We start from the raw sequence: 17,204 nt of genomic DNA, 5'->3' as shown, positions 1-17,204 counted from the left end.
GTGCTTCTAGTTCCCAGGGAATAATAATTGCAAGGATCCTATAATCCCAAAGAAACATGGGCGCTCAAAAGAAGAAGCGACTTTTGTCTCAGCAAACAACGAAACCTCTGGAGAAGCAATTCGGGTGATGCAGAATATGAAAAAAAGTTGTTCACAGTCGAGAGAGCTGCTGCGAACAATTGCTCTAAACGTGCTACTGGCTAGCATATGCATGATGTGTGTAGAGCTTTCTATTTCCTGATAGATCTTTCCGCGCGACAAAAAATGCGCAGAATTCGGCTGTTCATACGGATACACTTCCGTCCTCGTGTGAGACGCAAGTGTATCCGTGTACAGTCATGATGTACACCGTGGTATATATCAAGCATTTGGTACACTCTCTTATTCCTGTAGCGTCTGGTATATCTTTTCTGATGAATATATTTATTTCCCCCTTTAACAATGAGAAAATATGGTTGGATTGCGATAACTGAAATATTCTCCCACGTTTTCTCTTTCGTACTTGTGTGATGGTTGCTTCCTCTTAGTGTACAACGTCGTGTTACGAACATATATTGATAAAAATATGATGTTGTTGCTCATACGTGGAGGTCGTAACTTGCGTTATCCAATATTCAAGCAGGTTGGTGCATCGTATCGCTTAACAATTAGATTCTGTACTCTTTTCATAACTTAAATATGATCGAGAATGTGGCGCAAAGTGGTCGCAATTAAAATATTTTGCTTGCCAACAAAGCTTTGGGGTTATCACAATCTGTTCAGATACTTTATACATTCATTTTAAGATCACATGCAGCCTCTTCACTTATAATATCACCCTTAAGGACCATAAAAATCCACTACTACAGCTTGTTGCTTTGCTAGAATTCCGCACCATACGTCGTGGGAAGCTAAAAGCACAGCAGATAAACAAATGCTTATGACTCAAGATTGGCTTTTCTCATCAGAAATTAAAGGTTAGATGAATTTTGTGTAATTGCTTTCATGAACATTACATTTCGCTGTAAAAATCTGATTAATAAAAACCAGCTACGTGTTAGATTTGATTCTCGACAATCGTGATTGAAACATGGCGAATATGCGTCACCGCCATTCCATTCATGTCACACATTCATTGTCAGCAACTGACGCAGTGTCTGATTCGATATCACCGCTATCGAATAAGCATCGTCCAAGTCTTCAATCATCGTTGCCACATGGAGGGCTCATAATTTTCAGTTTTCTGATCGTTTATATTTCGGCTTTTGCTGCCGTAACTTTCTGGAATACGTGGCTCCCACAGCCAAAGGGACTAAGCGCACCTTTAAGCGAATTTTCAGAAAACAGGACCCGTTTAGTACTGGATAAGATCATGGACTTCGGGTACCGTCCTGTGGGCACTAAAGCCAATGAAGAATTGACCCCAAAGTACTTGCTGGAACAGGTAAACGCCGTGTGGAAGTAAAGATTTCGAATTTTCGATCAATTGTAATGTTTGATTGATATTGTAGATTGAACAAATCAAAGCAAGTAAAGCAGAAGGAGTGAGTGTGGACGTTGACATCCAGAAACCCTCCGGTGCTTTTGGACTGAATTTTATTGCACAATTTCAAAACATTTACGCCAATGTAACAAATATTCTGGTGAAAGTATCACCGTGTAATGCGACGATTGAAGCTTTGAATAACTCGCTTATGATCTCATCTCATTACGATGCAGCCATTGGAGGAGCAGCCGCGTCCGACGATGGAGTCAATATTGCAATAATGGTCGAGCTGTTGCGAATATTTGTGTTGGATCCACCAAAACACGCGACCTTAGTGTTTAATTTTAATGGAGCGGAGGAGACAATTATGCAGGCAGCCCATGGTTTTATCACGCAACATCCGTGGACAGATACAATTCGAGCATTTATCAATCTGGAAGCTGCCGGTGCTGGGGGTCGAGAGTTATTGTTCCAGACAGGTAGTGATGAATTAGCCATGGCTTATGCAGAAGGAGCCAAGTACCCACATGCGAGTATTATTGCCCAAGAATTGTTCCAGTCAGGAATTATTCCTGCTGATACTGATTATCGAATCTATCGTGACTTTGGCTTCGTCGCTGGCATGGACTTTGCATATATTGCGAACGGCTACGTGTATCACACGGCTCTCGATGATGTTTCTCGAATCCAATTAGGTTCAATTCAGCGACTCGGCGAAAATATTGTAGGTATCGTGAATGTATTGGGTAATGAACCTGGTCGTCTTGAAAAAGTAGCCAACAATTTGCAGACCTCAAGAGCATTCTTTGCGGATGTTATGGGATTTACGATGATCACTGCGAGCAAAGAAATGACCTTTATGCTATGTAGTGGCGTGCTTATCGTGGCACTCATATATCTGGTACTTTCCAAAATTACATTCTCGGAACGTTTGACGGCATTTGTGCTTCTTATGCGGTGCTATGGTGCTGCACTTGCATCTTCCTTGACAATAGGAATACTATTGAGTGTGTACGCTCCACTCTCGTGGTATTCACAGCCTTATTTGGCAGGTGCACTCTTTATTTCTCCAGCACTTGCCGCAATGGTTCATCAGTTAATATTAGTGCTCGAGAAGGTCAAAACTCCTTTGCTAATGTTGTGGCGTCTACAAGAAAGTCTTTTGGAGGCAGTGATGTGTGTGTGGATGGCTGGATTGGCCATTTGCATGCAATTAGGGCTGATCTCGAGCTACGTCTTGGCACTGTGGGTTATCTTTCCAATATCGGGACAAATCTTGTCTCAGTTCTTAATGAACTTTCGTATCTATTCAGCGAGTATATATTTGATCATTTCTCTTTCTGCAATCATGATTCCCGTGGTCCATACGATGTGTTGCTTCGCGGTTGCACTCATGTTTTTTATTCCTTTGCTCGGCCGAAGTGGCCCAGTGTTGCCTCCGGACTTGGTGCTGTCAATTTTAATGTGTGTGATCTTGCTGGTAATATCATGCTTTTCGTTTCACATGTTTGATGGAATGATACTAATTGATTGTCGATGTCATGTCAGATATTGATGTCGTATTCGAGCCGAGTCTTTTGCTTCCTGCCAGTAAAACAGCTTAAGCGAATACGAAATGTTTGTATTGCTGTGGCCGTTGTCGCATTGGTCTTTGCTACGACACGGTCAGTATTATACAATACATGACAATTATCGTGTGGTATCCTGACAAAATTCATGTATAACTTCAATTTGCAGTAATCCATACTCCGACGATTGCCCGAAACGTATCATGGTCCAGCATGTTTATCGAAAGGTGGTGCTAGCGAATGGAAAAGTCAAGACGGACTCAGGTCTTTGGGTCAATTCCTTGGATTTTCGTGGATTGGATCCGATTAAAAGCTATATGAAGAGAACGCAGTGGAAATATGATCATATGCACGTAGCTCCAACAGAGCTTTACGAACACGCTGAAGTGTATGGTCACATGCCATGGTCTCTTCCGGTAAAGCACATATTGCCTGAAGATAAGTCGTGGTATCTTTCAGCTGCCCCGCCGAAACTGCCTGATGATTCACATGAGGCCAAGTAAATATCGAGTTTGTGTGTTTGTATTATGAAGTGAAGTGATGTCCCATTTGTATGCCTTATACCACAGTCTGCAGGTGTTGTCATCGACGTACTCAAAGACAACAAATCGCCGAACTATTCACTTTGTGTTTACCGGACCTTCCCACATGAATCTCTTTATTGATGCCAAGAAAACGAATTTAACGTCATGGTGCGTGATACTATGAATGTCTATCGTATTGCAGATCTGATAAATCAATTCTTACGAACTAATGCTGCAAGGTCTATGGGAAACGGTGTAAGCGGACCCGTTGCTGAGGCGGAAGATGCGTATATATTGCAGTTTTGTAGCGGTATCGTTCCAGCAAGCTATCAATTCTGGATCGAGGCAGAGTCTAACGAACCGATCAACGTAGCTTTCGTCGGTCATTTTCTCGAAGCTACGACTTCAGAGATGAATGAGTTCGCCAGCGTATTGCCAACTTGGACAACTCTCGCATCAGCAGTATCAACGTGGACAACAATGCAGATTTAGATTGATGCATAATAAAAGTTTTCGTCGTGAAATTACTTAAAATAAAATGCAGCAATTTCTTTTCAAAGAATTACTGACCATGCAGAGGTATGGCGATTGACTTATCTGAAAATGCTAAGAACTTGTTCCCATCAGCAATTTTATGCTCTCCAGAATTAGAACGCACATATACTTGAATATCGGAGAAACTAGTTCCTTTTACTCGCCGTTGAATGTGAAGATTTGTCTGGAGATTGTGTTATGCCGGACGATTGATTATCAGTATTGTTGACGCACGAAAGACTCTGGATATTTCTATTCTTGTATTCGCGTTGGAACTTGATAAAACCTGCTTTCGTTAATCGACCCTCCTCGATATTATTTTTCGATCTAAAGCCAAACAGATGATAAGTAGGCATATCTAACGGATGAAAGCATTAAAACTTGCTATCGTACGTGAGGTCACCGTACATCTCCAGAAACCTTTCCATATCGTCACTCGAAAGATTTGACTGACAATTGATGAGAAAGCGACTCAGCTCCTGTTGACTCACGTAGCCTCGGCGATGCGTGTCTAAGAGCTTCCATTCACTTTCCACTGATTGTTCAAATCGCAAATCTTTCTCGAGGTCATTTTCACTTGGATCTCTATTCTGTTGAACATGCCTGTTTTCAACTGCGTGCACCTCGTGTTTCGGACTTGCTACAGAGGGTGACACTTGCACATGACTATCTACAATTTTTATAAACTCTGCACATCACAACAATCAATACCATGTGGATTTTGTCATAATTTCAATTGTCACCATCGAGATAGACCTCGCCCAGCTCATGAACGTGTGTGATATTTACGTCAAGCCCTAACTTTAAGTGTACACGAGCAACTGTCAATTCTTAACATTCCTATTGGATTAAAAGACGTCACCACACCAGCGCGAACATGCGGCATGCTTGACCTGCTGAGACTTTTCCATCGTCATCAGTATCGAAGTAGCGAAAGATCTGACGCATCACAAATGACGTTAATGAATGTATCGTCATTACAGCAAATTAGTGCTATCACCGCGTGCAAATCCTCAAGGTCAGCATGGCTTAAGTGATCAACGCGCGAATCAAATGATGCTTGGAAGGAAGCGTGAACGATATTCATATTCAATGCCAACAGTCGTGCTTTAATTGAAGTAAAAGTCACACAAAACAATCAGAAGAGTCGGGAGCAGCTTCAAGTGGACATCGCATCACGTTTCAGAGTCCACTCTCCATGACTCAACAACAAGCTCAGTACCTTATCACGTAGAGCGCATCAACTTCGACACACTATCTGATTAAACATTGACAAGCCACGCAACTTCATTTCGCAGAAGGTCATACAATGATAGATTTTATTGCAAACATTCAAGTACACGCCTTTAATTACTACCGCTCCAAGGTCAAGTGGCATTGCAGACGTCCATATGGTCAGTGTATCAGCTGCAGTATCCCGCACATATATAATGATTTGAAAATGGGCACATACTGTTGAGTAAATGGGTGCAGACCTCAAATCTCGTATCCAGATTGGCGGGATAGAGCAAAGCTATTAGGGGTACTTTACATGTATTACATCACAATTTATATCCAATTCGACGACTAGCTTCACCGAATTTTCATAGAGCGTGGTTTGGACAGAAAGTACTTGGTGAGCAGACTACGTGAAGCTTAGAATGATAGTTGATCTCTTAGGAATATCTGGTGAAAACATGTAGATTGAGATGGCCAAAAATTTAAGAAATTTCATCTATCTATAGCACCCTATATTACGGTAGGGAGTAATCTCCTGTCCTTTCTTAGTGCAATATGAGTTTATTGGCTACTTTATCAGTTGTTTACGATATCATAAAAGCACTAAATTTAATATGAAAGTTTGATACTGTCTTATATAGTAAAAATTGAGTAAATGCAATATGCGACATGATCCTTATGCTTGCGTTATTGTTCCGGTCTGATTGCGCAGAAATAATCACAGCTTCGACAGCTGGAGAATTTAGAGCAGAAACAAGGTCATTTCTCAATGGCAAAATTGTCGTCATGAACGTATGCTCTATAGAATGTTCACCTTTTGCAAATTATTCATTGGATAGCAATCTAAACAGCACGTGCTAAATGAAGCAAAGGCTCTTTTGATATCTATCCACAATGGCCAGCTCGATTATACTTTACTCTTTAAAACTACCCTATCGCGCATAATTGAAAAAGCTTCTGTACATACACTTGCACATCTCATTCGAGATTGAGTCACGTAAAGAGCATGTCTGACGGGTAGGTCAATTTGGACGAAGGATGGGCGTCTTTAACATGAAAACATAGATTTTTTGAACAAGTGACGTAATAGCGGAGCTATGGCTTTTATATTCCTTTGTCGTATTCAGATGGATGAATATCGCTGAAAGGATCAGCAGCTTACAAAAGTGCAGACTATTGTGCTCATACAGGCAAATCAAAGTTTACTGCTTATAATGTGATGCGCATTTCTTACCACTAAACCCTGAGCTACCTTAAAAGATGACTGCACGCTTAGCAAGCGAGCAAATTCTGGGATTGTATAGAAATTCCATCACTACAAAATTAATCTTCGTCCCTTGACTCGAGGGCCAAGTTTGGGCACTTTTGGCGATGTCGGTGCCCTTTTTTATAGCAGGAACAAAAAGGAGATGCGTTTCAACCAGCCGCTCACTAGGGGCGACAGGGTCGAGTATGTCTTCATTCTAATTCATCAAGATAAACTACCAAAGAGCTCAAGTCAAGTACTGTATGCTGAAGACCAAAAGTCATCATAAGCTCAAGCCAGAGCGAGCCCAGAGCGAGCCCAGTGCGATTTTCAATCCCCACTTTCACTCTGCAACTTTTGCCATGCTAGTCATGCACGGCGATCTCTCGGCTCCAACATCCGTGAGCTCAGCACTACCAGCTTTAATTAAGCGTGATGACACGCGGTCACTACTTTGGCAAGAGACGTCGACTCGTTCGCCAGAGACAACGCTACCGTTGCCTCTTCCCTTGCCGCCTCGTGCCATGTCAGAGCCCAAGTCACCAAAGAAAAAGATTGGCAAACAAGTGTTCATTTGTACCGAAGTACACTGTGGTAAGCAGTTTCCTCGCTCTTTTGCGCTCCGACGCCACATGCGAATTCATACAGGCACCAAACCTTATGTCTGTGACTACGAAGGCTGTGTACAACGTTTTAACACGTCGGGCAATTTGAGTCGCCATAAACGCATCCATAGTGGTGAGCGGCCATATCCGTGCATATTTGAGAGTTGTGGTAAGCGTTTTAATACAAGCACGAAGCTTAAGAGGCACATGCGCATCCATTTTCCTGAAGGCCAGAACCTATTTCGGTGTATTGGACAGAATTGCAATTGGAGCTGCGACAATTATAAGGAATATGCACAACATCAGAAGCTGCATCACAATATTATTGTCGGTGCTCATCAGGAGCCAACGTACGCCCACCAACATCATGGATTGCAAAACATGCAGCACTCCATTGTAGTGGGCGAAACATCATCTGACAAGGACAATTCATATTATTCAGCATCAGACAGCCACCGAGAGTACTCGACTGAAAGTCTTCAGTACGCCAGCCATCAAGTCTCGACGGTGCTGACTGGCAGTTTCCAGTGTGGTAGCGGCTATGACAAGCCCAAAAATAGCTTTTTGGCTCCGCCTCGCAGCAAATTTATGAGTCAATCTCCTTTCTTTAGCTCGGATCACAGTGCTAGTCTTTCAACAGTGTTGCACAAGGACCAGAACAAAAAGACGATTGAGTTAGATCATGTCTACGGAACAGACCAACGCCGTTTGAAATGTAACACTGCTTTTCCGTCTGTGCATTATTCGAGCACTGCAGGGCCGTATGGGGTAAGCTCAGACAGTATACTTAGCCGTCCTAGCTTCACGAACACCAGCAGCCACTTTGCACATCTTCGATCAGAAGACGACCGAGGTCACAATGGCAATCATGAGCACACTCAATCGCAACAGATATTGCCACCTCCCACTAACCATGTGCTTCGACCACCTCCTGAAGAGAGTAAATACGGTGGATTTTCTTTGCCACCGCCTTTAAACCCCGCGGCGCCCGAGTTTACGGGAGAAGAACTTAACGTCGTGTTGCAACTCATGAATGAGAACTACTGAAGTGCAAACTGTACAGCTTGCAGCTTGGAGGTTTATGGTGGATAGTTTTGTCATCTGTTTAATCAAGGAAACTTGTAGAAAGTTTGAAACAGGAAGTGCGATGTACGTGTAGCTGCTGCACGTCGGTATTAATATTAAAGCTCGACTAATGCATCTATTCTATAAAAGAAGAAGCAAGCAATATGACGTTAATTTTCAAACATTTGTTGTAAAAATTAGCTGCAAATTTCAGGAGCGCTTTTCTAAAATAAATTTTCAGTAAATCTTATTCTATAGGTGACACCTACAGCTCCCATACAGTCTCGTCATTCTCGTCTTCTTCGGGCCCATAACTTAGCTTCTCCTTAATATCATGGATAGCAGTCACATCGCCATGCATCGTATCCAAACCAGCGTTCTTTGCATCTCCTTTAAAAGAGGATTTAAACCGGGAAAAGTGCCGTCTGTCTTGCCGCCTGTCAGCAAGGCGTTCCGACGAAGTTTGGCGTATTGGTTCCAAGCTGCTTTCATGCTTTCCAGTTTGAGATTTAGAAATTCGCTGCAATTGATGCCGCAAATTGGACGATAACGGTCTAGACTGGGCATTGGAAGACGGCAAAACTTCGCGTCGCGTTTGATCTTGAATCTTCAGATTGGAGGGATTAGACGCAGTGAACGGCTGCTGGAGTATCGGACGCGCGACCGACTTGCGATTCATTTTTCGAAGTGCATTCCAAAGAGGGCGCGACTTCGTTGCGTCTACTGTCACTTGACTGCTAACATATACATAGACATATACATGTGCACGTAAGCCATTGGGAAGCTAACAAATGGCTGTAGGATACAAGTATACGTACAATGTGGCACTAGAGTTTAGCGAATCGACGTCGCCACCTTCTTCCTGAAAGCAAATGCAGCCTGACATGAGCTTACGGCATTCTTGACACTTCCCGTCCCAGCAAAGTGGCGGTGTAGAGACCTCGGTACTCGGCTGCCCCATCGTAGTGTGAATTTGAGATTATATTTGCAACTAACGACGCGCCATTGCGGTAAATTGGATGGAACATTAAGCCTTGTGAGTTGTTATTTCTTATATAAAAGATAAAATTGAAAGGGTAGATGTGCGATTTGACCATCCAGTAATCTCGAAGTCAATTGAATTCCCTTCGTCAGTGCGATAAAGGTGTTGTGTTGACAATCTCAAGTAAACTTTGCGAACTCGCGTTGAGCACTGGTTATTAAAATGATAGAATATATAAAAAAGCTCAAGACTTGGCGAGGTCATGTCACTATGAGAACATTATTCGAGGAAATGCACCGCTTTCGGCAGATTCCTGAACTATCCAGCCAAGAAATTTTTTTTTTGACGATATTCTTCCACTGTATAAAATGACAAAAAAGTGCTGACACAAAATAAAGAAAATTACAGCGCAAAATTATGTAAGTGACACCAGAATCCGCTCTTTCAGAAATCAATGAGCGGCTCGTTTGGTTTTAACGCGTACGACGACTTTCTGCAGACGCAGCCCGCACAGTCGCAGTCTACGTCGAGCTTCCCTCTAACACAAGCATCACAATCGCAGTATGCTTTTGTAGACCCATCCGACATTGGCAGCACTGCGGATTCGTTCTACGATCAATACCAAGCGCCCGTTGGAAGTGGAACGTCCTTTTTCGACCAATCAAGACCCGTTGACGGCGTCTCGAATACTTTCCAGAGTCAGTTGGACAATGCTAGTCTGGCTAGCGAGTTTCAAAGCCTCACATTTGATGAGACAGCAGATGAGGATGCGCTAGACTATACGGCTCGTGAGCTGCCCAAGCATGCGTGTGCCTATTGCGGATTGCACGATCCAGCTTCTGTTGTCAAGTGTGTCATGACTGAAAAGTGGTTTTGCAACTCGAGAGGCAATACAAGTGGCTCACATATTATACAACATTTGGTCCGTAGCAAGAATAAGGAAGTGTCGCTACACCCTGATTCGCCATTGGGTGAAACCGTGCTTGAATGCTACAATTGTGGCTGCCGTAATGCGTTTCTATTGGGATTTATCCCTGCCAAACAAGATTCGGTGGTCGTGCTGCTTTGTCGAGACCCATGTTTGCAGATGAATGCACTGAAGGACATGAGCTGGGATATGTCGCAATGGCTGCCAATTATTGAAGACCGAAGCTTTTTACCATGGTTAGTTAAGGTCCCATCAGAACATGAGCAGCTCCGTGCGCGGCAGATTACGTCGAGCCAAATTGCTAAGCTGGAGGAATTGTGGCGAGACAATCCACTGGCAACGGTTGAAGATCTGGACCGTCCAGGTATCGATGATGAACCCGTTAAAGTGACACCTATTTATGATGATGGGTATCAGTATCAAAATATTTTTGGGCCTTTGGTCAAGATGGAATCAGATTACGATAAAAAGATGAAAGAATCGCAGACGCAGGAAGGAGTGATGGTTCGGTGGGATACGGGACTGAATAAAAAGCGTAATGCAATTTTTACTTGTTCACGACCTGATTCAGACTTACGTCTTGTGCCTGGAGATGAGATTCGACTACGTTTAGGACCAAGTGCAAGCATGTTGTATGGAAAAGATTGGGAAGGCACGGGTCATGTCCTGAGACTCGAGGAATCTGAAGTGGCGCTAGAGATGCGAAGCAATAATGTACCCGTTGAGATTACGGATGGATACTTAGTGGACTTTGTGTGGAAATCCACGTCATTTGACCGTATGCAAGCAGCTATGAAAACGTTTGCTGTGGACGATACGTCACTAACGGGATATTTGTACCACAAGATCTTAGGCCATGATGTTGGCGTCCAGCCTTTGCGTATTCCACGCTCGGTAGGTACTCACTTTTCGGCGCCTGGACTTCCAGAGCTTAATACTTCGCAAATGGAAGCAGTCAAAGGGGTACTAGAACAACCTTTAAGTCTAATTCAAGGACCTCCTGGTACAGGCAAGACGGTAACCTCTGCGTCAATCGTGTACCACATGTCGAAACAAAATATGGGACAAGTACTGGTAACAGCACCAAGTAACATCGCAGTGGATCACTTGACCATGAAAATTAGTGCCACAGGACTTCGTGTCGTGCGCCTTGCTGCCAAGAGTCGTGAGGCTGTGGCTTCGTCAGTTGAGCACTTGTCGCTTCATGCAATGATCAAGTCGCTGGATTCTCCGGACAAAGCGGATCTACGCAAGCTTATGCAATTGAAGGATGACCAGGGTGAATTGTCGTCTCAAGATGAGAAGCGATTTAAGTCACTGAAGCGACAAGCTGAACGGGAAATATTGCAAGCGGCAGACGTTATTTGTACAACGTGTGTGGGGGCAGGTGAGCCCCGGTTGTCAAATTTCCGGTTCCGCCAAGTGTTGATTGATGAAGCCACTCAAGCTACGGAGCCCGAGTGTTTAATTCCAATTGTGCAAGGTGCGAAGCATGTGGTGATGGTTGGCGATCATTGTCAATTGGGACCAGTTGTCATGAACAAGAAAGCAGCGAAAGCCGGTTTGAATCAGTCACTCTTTGATCGTCTATTAAAAATTGACTTGAAACATCGTCCATTCCGTCTGCGTGTCCAGTACCGTATGCACCCGTTTTTGTCGGAATTTCCTTCGAATGAATTTTACGAAGGTGACTTACAGAATGGAGTGGCAGCAAGTGAACGCCAGCTTTCGAATGTGGACTTTCCATGGCCGAATCCAAATAAACCGACTTTCTTTTACATTTGTCTTGGTGCAGAAGAAATAAGTTCCTCAGGAACAAGTTACTTGAATCGCACTGAAGCGAGTAACGTGGAGAAGATTGTCACTACGTTTTTAAAGGCTGGAGTTTTGCCATCTCAAATTGGTGTGATTACTCCTTACGAAGGCCAGCGTGCGTACGTTGTAAGCTATATGCAACGCAACGGACCCATGCGCTCGCAACTCTATAAGGATGTCGAAGTCGCAAGTGTTGACTCATTTCAAGGTCGTGAAAAGGATTTAATAATTTTGTCGTGTGTGCGCTCGAACGAAAACCAAGGTATTGGTTTCTTAAGTGATGAGCGCCGTTTGAATGTGGCGCTTACACGTGCTAAGTACGGCGTCATCATTCTGGGCAATCCACGTGTGCTAGCGAAGCAGTCCCTTTGGAACAAGTTATTGAACCACTATCGTGACAATCAATTGATTATGGAAGGCCCTTTGAACAATTTGACGCCATCTCACATGCAGTTCCCCCCGCCAAGAAACTCTGGGCGCAGTGCTAACCGTGATGGCAATGCTTTTAATCGTCAACGTGGAGCTGTCCCTCCTTTGGACTCGCGCTTTGACCCACGCTATGATCAAGCAGGACTTCCACCATTTGGATCATTTGTAGCTGGTGGTCTTCCTCCCCCTATACCACAACGTGGCACGCGTCGTGGACCAAGCAGCAACTATCTCTCTGGAAGTCTGGGTCCACCAACTCAGGATATACCTATTGAAATGGATGCTCCCTTCACGCAAATGGCTCAGACACAGCCTTTCAGTCAATTGTCAAATGATAAATTCATCATGTCGCAGGATGGCTTCATGTATGATCACGACTTTAAGTCTCAAAACATGCCAATGTCGCAAGATACCCACGGTCCGGGCAGCGACTATTACTAAGCCGAGTCTGTTGGAACACAGACGTAGCATCTGTGAGGTACCAATGTACTGAAACGTCTGCAGAAAACGCGTTTCAGAGAACGGGATGCAAGATCTTTTTGCTTTGACTTGCCGATGCTCAACAGGATGATAAGCTTGCGATTGGGCAAACAAAAGTTCGGAATCGTGTTGATGACAATTTGACAAATTACAGACTCCGTTGAACAAATTGAAAGCACTCAGCAATGCTCAGTGCTGGCGTCTTCGGCGTCAACAAGCTATCAAATAGTTTACAACACGTCGAATGGTATCGCGCTGACGTTATAGGTTCAAAATGACAGCAATATCGATAATGATAAACAAGGACATCTGCAAACGTTTCTTAGTTATTTTGGTAACTTGAACTCAATAGAAACAACAGTTGTTTCATTATTCCTTTTTGTTAAAAGCACAATGTCTTTTAACCCGGAACTGTTTGAGGACGATAATGGCAAGAAATTGCCTTTAGCTTACGAAAATGAATTCTTCATTCTCGAACGAGAAAAGATCACGTTTCAGTGCAAGACTCCTGAGTAAGTTCGATGATATAAAGTGATCTATATGAGCTAAGGTTGGCATCATTAGGCAAATTGTGTTTAATGGCAAAGGTCGGATCTATTGCACTACTCAGCGCATCATCTTTGTGGCTGATAAAAGCTCTATGAAGAATGGATGCTCCTTCGATGCGTTTGTACATGTTTTTTGCTCTAACGTCGTGTTTAGAAGTACTGATGTTGATTTTTAAGGAAATTCCGCTAGTGAAAATGAGTGAAGAAAAGTTTAACCAGCCGATCTTCGGGGCTTGTAGCATTTCGGGTTTTGTGGCTTCAGTAAGTAAATTTCTTAATGTTGTACTTGAATATGATGAATGAAATTGAATATGATGAAGAGTGGAGATGGTGAAGATATTGGAAAAATTGTCTGGAAAATTACGTTTTCTAATGGTGGTACTGGTATCGTTTTACCCGTTTTCTTACGGCTACTAGAAAAACGCAAAAGAAGAGGTGAATGCTGTTTAAAGCTTGGGAATTTTCTCGGTTTGCTAACATTATTGTATACCAGAGGAGCTTGATCTGGACTTCGTGCAAAATCAGAAAAAGGCGTTTGTTGACCCAAACGACCCAACTATACTTTACATTGCACAACCTATGAAGAAATCTGCAGTTTGAGGCACATGAAAAATCACTTGGGATCAAATACATTAATTCTGGCCTTTTCGAATTCATGTTCTTTGTAATGATACCCGTTTTTTAAGGTATCTAGCAAAGGTATCTGTCAGAATCTGCAGCCTGCAAACTTTCAAACGGTTTCTAGTTGTGTTTGCCCTTCTCTTTGCTTTTCATGCGAGCTATAGCTTCGTCTTGCCGATATATCCACACTCTTTGCGTCAGCTTTAAAATGACCTGAAATTGATGCATGACGATCCGATATCAAACAAATAGCTTTCAATTTGTGACTATTGTGAAACGAAAGAGTAGGTCGGTGAGACGCAAATACAACAAACATTTAGTGTAAGACATGAGAGGTATTATTCCCTAGGCTCTTTGAGTAGCAGCACTTGAACCAGCATCAATTTCAGCGGGCGATCTATCACACATTTTAAAATTAAGGCAAAGATGTCGTTCTTGTCAGTATATCAAATTTGCTTCATTCCATTGTGGACAATTTTTGGAAGCACGTGTTAACAGCCGATAAAGATATGGTGAGTAGAATCTTTGACGATGATTTAACCCAATCGGAACAGGGTACTTTATGCAAACGAACGCTCTACTGATTTCGACGATATGAAGATGAGAATGGCTCAGTCAGTATATATCTATTTCTACATGCACAATGGTTATCTCCTTCGCACCCACTCGAACCGTGATACGATACTATGGTATCCTCTTGGTGCTTCAGAGTATCGCCTAAAATTTGAGGGACATTTATGTACACAATAATATGTTACGTACGGGATTGCCGTGCACCTCGCACGGAAAAAGCGTTGACATTTTTTCAGCGCTAAGTAACGCGCAGAGAATGATCTACCAAGCACCGCTCAGATGCCGAACCAAGATCCTCTCAGGCTACTAATAGCTGTCGTTGCTTTTTGTAACGGGGTTACACCTCCCTGGTATGAAAGGGTGGGTCACACAAGATGGTGTGACCGTTCAAAGGTTACAAAAGACGGTGTAAACACAGAATGGTGTGGCTACACCGTAACAAGAAACCAGTACGTGGTGATACTGCCAGTTGTTGTGCATGTTAATTAGGTTCTACTATTTTTTGGGGATTTAAATATAGGCGGCTTTGCCGCAAATAGAACAGATAAATACAGGTTACATTTTGAACAGAAAGTGTATTTGCTTCGGATTAAGGTTCTGGGTACTCTTGAAGGTACGAATTGCAATTCGCTACACTCATAGGTTCTAGTATAGAACGTAAGGTCGGTGACTTTAGTAAGCCTCCTCTAAGCAAAGAGGTACGGCAGCCTCGCTGCACTTTGAATCCAAAATGTGTATACTAGTCGGAGCTGCACTTATAAAAATGTTGATGATTTCGGATCAAGCACTTCCTATTGTATATCGCTCCCACGTACACAGATATATTGATACATTGGCACCAAGGGGGTCACAATCATTGTGTCTGTGGTAACGAGGCCACGCATACTGACATCTACACCGAATCACTGTACCGGAAGTTTATCACTTTCTTTGCACATACTTGTGCTAGCTCTTACGAACATTATCCCTTCAAGAGTCCTCTCCTCATATTGCTCTGTGTGTAACATGACTCAGCAGAAAAGGCCACAGCTCTCGCAGCCGATGGCTCGCAACCTTCGTCCACCTAGGAGCGTCTGATGCGCGATTATCATGACTTTTGACCTCATATATGCACTTGACCGGGAACCATACGGCTGCGCATCACCAAAATGAGTCATCTTCTTTGCTCAACCTCACCTCTGCACGAGTTGCCTATTCTCAACTCGATTTATGCGAAGATGCTGCTGCCTACACAAAGCCCAACTTGATTTGCTAGTAAGAAGTTTTTACTTTTTTCTGCTCGCGATGATTAAATTGAACACTTCCACGGAAATTGTTTAAAGAAGTTTCGTGTCTGACGTGCTAACGTGAGCTTAGGACAACTTTGCAAGCAACGAGCTCACCGAACGGAACTTGTCGTTGATGTAATCAGCGCCTTAGTGAACGCTTAAAGCTTTCAACGTATAAAATGTGGGGGCATCAAATATATCTTCATAGTAGTTGCGTCAATGACCTTTGATGACCCAGTATACATCGGTACTAAATTTGGATGACCCAGCTACCGGTAACGTCTGATAATTATAAAAACACACAACTCCCCGAAATTAAACTTCTTATAATTTATGCATCTTCTCTTTTTTGCCGATCTACCGTATCAGCAATCATGGTTTTGGCATTGCATCAAAATTTAACTTATGCCTTATCGCACTTGTTAAAGCGGATGATAAGGAAGCAATTCATAAATCTGTTGTGCTTGTATCCAGCGGCAAATCACACCCGCAGCTAGATTACTAAAGATGTTCTCATAATTTTCATCATACGTTTTTGGTTGGATAAGAGATTGATAAGTTCCGTTAGAGTAAATTGTGGCTAGAAATTAATAGATTCGTAAGTAGTGAGAGGCTTTGATTATCAGCCACAGGTTGCCTTCTGGCCAACATCAATCAACATATTATTCGAAGCACCGCAACAAGTTTGGTATAATTATCCAAAGCAGTCAATAGTAATGAGGACGCCCTCAGATGATAATAATGAAAATAATATTCTCTTCTCTGCGATCCGCACCCGTCCGGACGCACTTGATGTAGGTCGTAACTGTGACCACCTCTGGTGTAGGGTTTGCCTCTATCGCGACGATAAGACTGTGCAGCACCTTGACATAGTCTACTTATTTCCAGGTCCCATGACGGTTAGTCAAAAATTTTACAACCATTAAGGCGCTGTATTAGGCAGTCGCTTCCATTCTTATTATGTTAGGAACGAATTCTGACAGAGTCGGTTTTATTCCTCAAGCACGGCTTCCTAGCCTGGAGACCACAAGCGCAACGCACTTTTGTTTGGCATGGTTTGTACCAGCTTTCTTCATCCAGAGTGTAACGGGGTTACACGAACCCTAATAACAGGGGGGTATCACACGAGATGTGCATAATGTGACCACACACCCAAACAAGAATACGGTACGGGCTAGGTAGCCAGTAATTATGTATGTATTTAGATTTTACCACATATATTTATTATATTTAGGAAATTCTAAGCTTTTAACATTAGAATAAAAATATAAATAAAAATCGGTTTCGATTTTGAGCAGAAGTGTTCGTTTGCCTTGGTTAAAGCTTTAAAGTACG

The 17,204-nt window shown here is 42.9% G+C and overlaps 7 protein-coding genes across 7 annotated transcripts; 4 read left to right on the top strand and 3 right to left on the bottom strand.

Moving 5' to 3' along the window:
* Positions 1 to 1,069: 1,069 nt before the first annotated feature.
* On the top strand, positions 1,070 to 4,049 carry PHALS_13877 (endoplasmic reticulum; the record flags this gene model as incomplete). Its single annotated transcript, XM_024725803.1, has 5 exons — positions 1,070 to 1,423; positions 1,491 to 2,929; positions 3,203 to 3,532; positions 3,603 to 3,725; positions 3,797 to 4,049. 5 exons carry the CDS (start codon positions 1,070 to 1,072, stop codon positions 4,047 to 4,049), a joined length of 2,499 nt encoding a protein of 832 aa, XP_024571485.1.
* Positions 4,050 to 4,237: 188 nt separating this feature from the next.
* PHALS_13876 (EF-hand domain pair) lies at positions 4,238 to 5,178 on the bottom strand (the record flags this gene model as incomplete). Its single annotated transcript, XM_024725692.1, has 5 exons — positions 4,238 to 4,418; positions 4,485 to 4,779; positions 4,835 to 4,892; positions 4,959 to 5,030; positions 5,092 to 5,178. 5 exons carry the CDS (start codon positions 5,176 to 5,178, stop codon positions 4,238 to 4,240), a joined length of 693 nt encoding a protein of 230 aa, XP_024571484.1.
* A 1,739-nt stretch (positions 5,179 to 6,917) lies between these two features.
* Positions 6,918 to 8,207, top strand: PHALS_13875 (znf143 protein; the record flags this gene model as incomplete). The annotated part of the gene is made up of 1 exon (XM_024725581.1): positions 6,918 to 8,207. The coding sequence occupies one exon, from the start codon at positions 6,918 to 6,920 to the stop codon at positions 8,205 to 8,207; it is 1,290 nt and encodes a 429-aa protein (XP_024571483.1).
* Positions 8,208 to 8,490: 283 nt separating this feature from the next.
* On the bottom strand, positions 8,491 to 9,186 carry PHALS_13874 (uncharacterized protein; the record flags this gene model as incomplete). The annotated part of the gene is made up of 2 exons (XM_024725469.1): positions 8,491 to 8,959; positions 9,044 to 9,186. 2 exons carry the CDS (start codon positions 9,184 to 9,186, stop codon positions 8,491 to 8,493), a joined length of 612 nt encoding a protein of 203 aa, XP_024571482.1.
* A 475-nt stretch (positions 9,187 to 9,661) lies between these two features.
* Positions 9,662 to 12,820, top strand: PHALS_13873 (regulator of nonsense transcripts 1 homolog; the record flags this gene model as incomplete). The annotated part of the gene is made up of 2 exons (XM_024725358.1): positions 9,662 to 9,905; positions 9,966 to 12,820. 2 exons carry the CDS (start codon positions 9,662 to 9,664, stop codon positions 12,818 to 12,820), a joined length of 3,099 nt encoding a protein of 1,032 aa, XP_024571481.1.
* Positions 12,821 to 13,252: 432 nt separating this feature from the next.
* On the top strand, positions 13,253 to 14,007 carry PHALS_13872 (WW domain binding protein WBP-2, contains GRAM domain; the record flags this gene model as incomplete). The annotated part of the gene is made up of 5 exons (XM_024725247.1): positions 13,253 to 13,371; positions 13,424 to 13,529; positions 13,585 to 13,668; positions 13,728 to 13,842; positions 13,901 to 14,007. 5 exons carry the CDS (start codon positions 13,253 to 13,255, stop codon positions 14,005 to 14,007), a joined length of 531 nt encoding a protein of 176 aa, XP_024571480.1.
* A 5-nt stretch (positions 14,008 to 14,012) lies between these two features.
* On the bottom strand, positions 14,013 to 14,778 carry PHALS_14723 (uncharacterized protein). The gene has a single exon (XM_036407406.1). The coding sequence runs from the start codon at positions 14,342 to 14,344 to the stop codon at positions 14,138 to 14,140; it is 207 nt and encodes a 68-aa protein (XP_036262959.1). The 5' UTR covers positions 14,345 to 14,778; the 3' UTR covers positions 14,013 to 14,137.
* Between the last annotated feature and the right edge of the window lie 2,426 nt (positions 14,779 to 17,204).

This window comes from Plasmopara halstedii (genome assembly GCF_900000015.1).
Source record: "Plasmopara halstedii genome assembly, contig: Scaffold_7, whole genome shotgun sequence".
In the NCBI taxonomy this organism is placed as follows: Eukaryota; Oomycota; class Peronosporomycetes; order Peronosporales; family Peronosporaceae; genus Plasmopara; species Plasmopara halstedii.
Note: the sequence above shows the minus strand (reverse complement) of the source record. Positions and strands in the feature narration are given on the sequence as shown.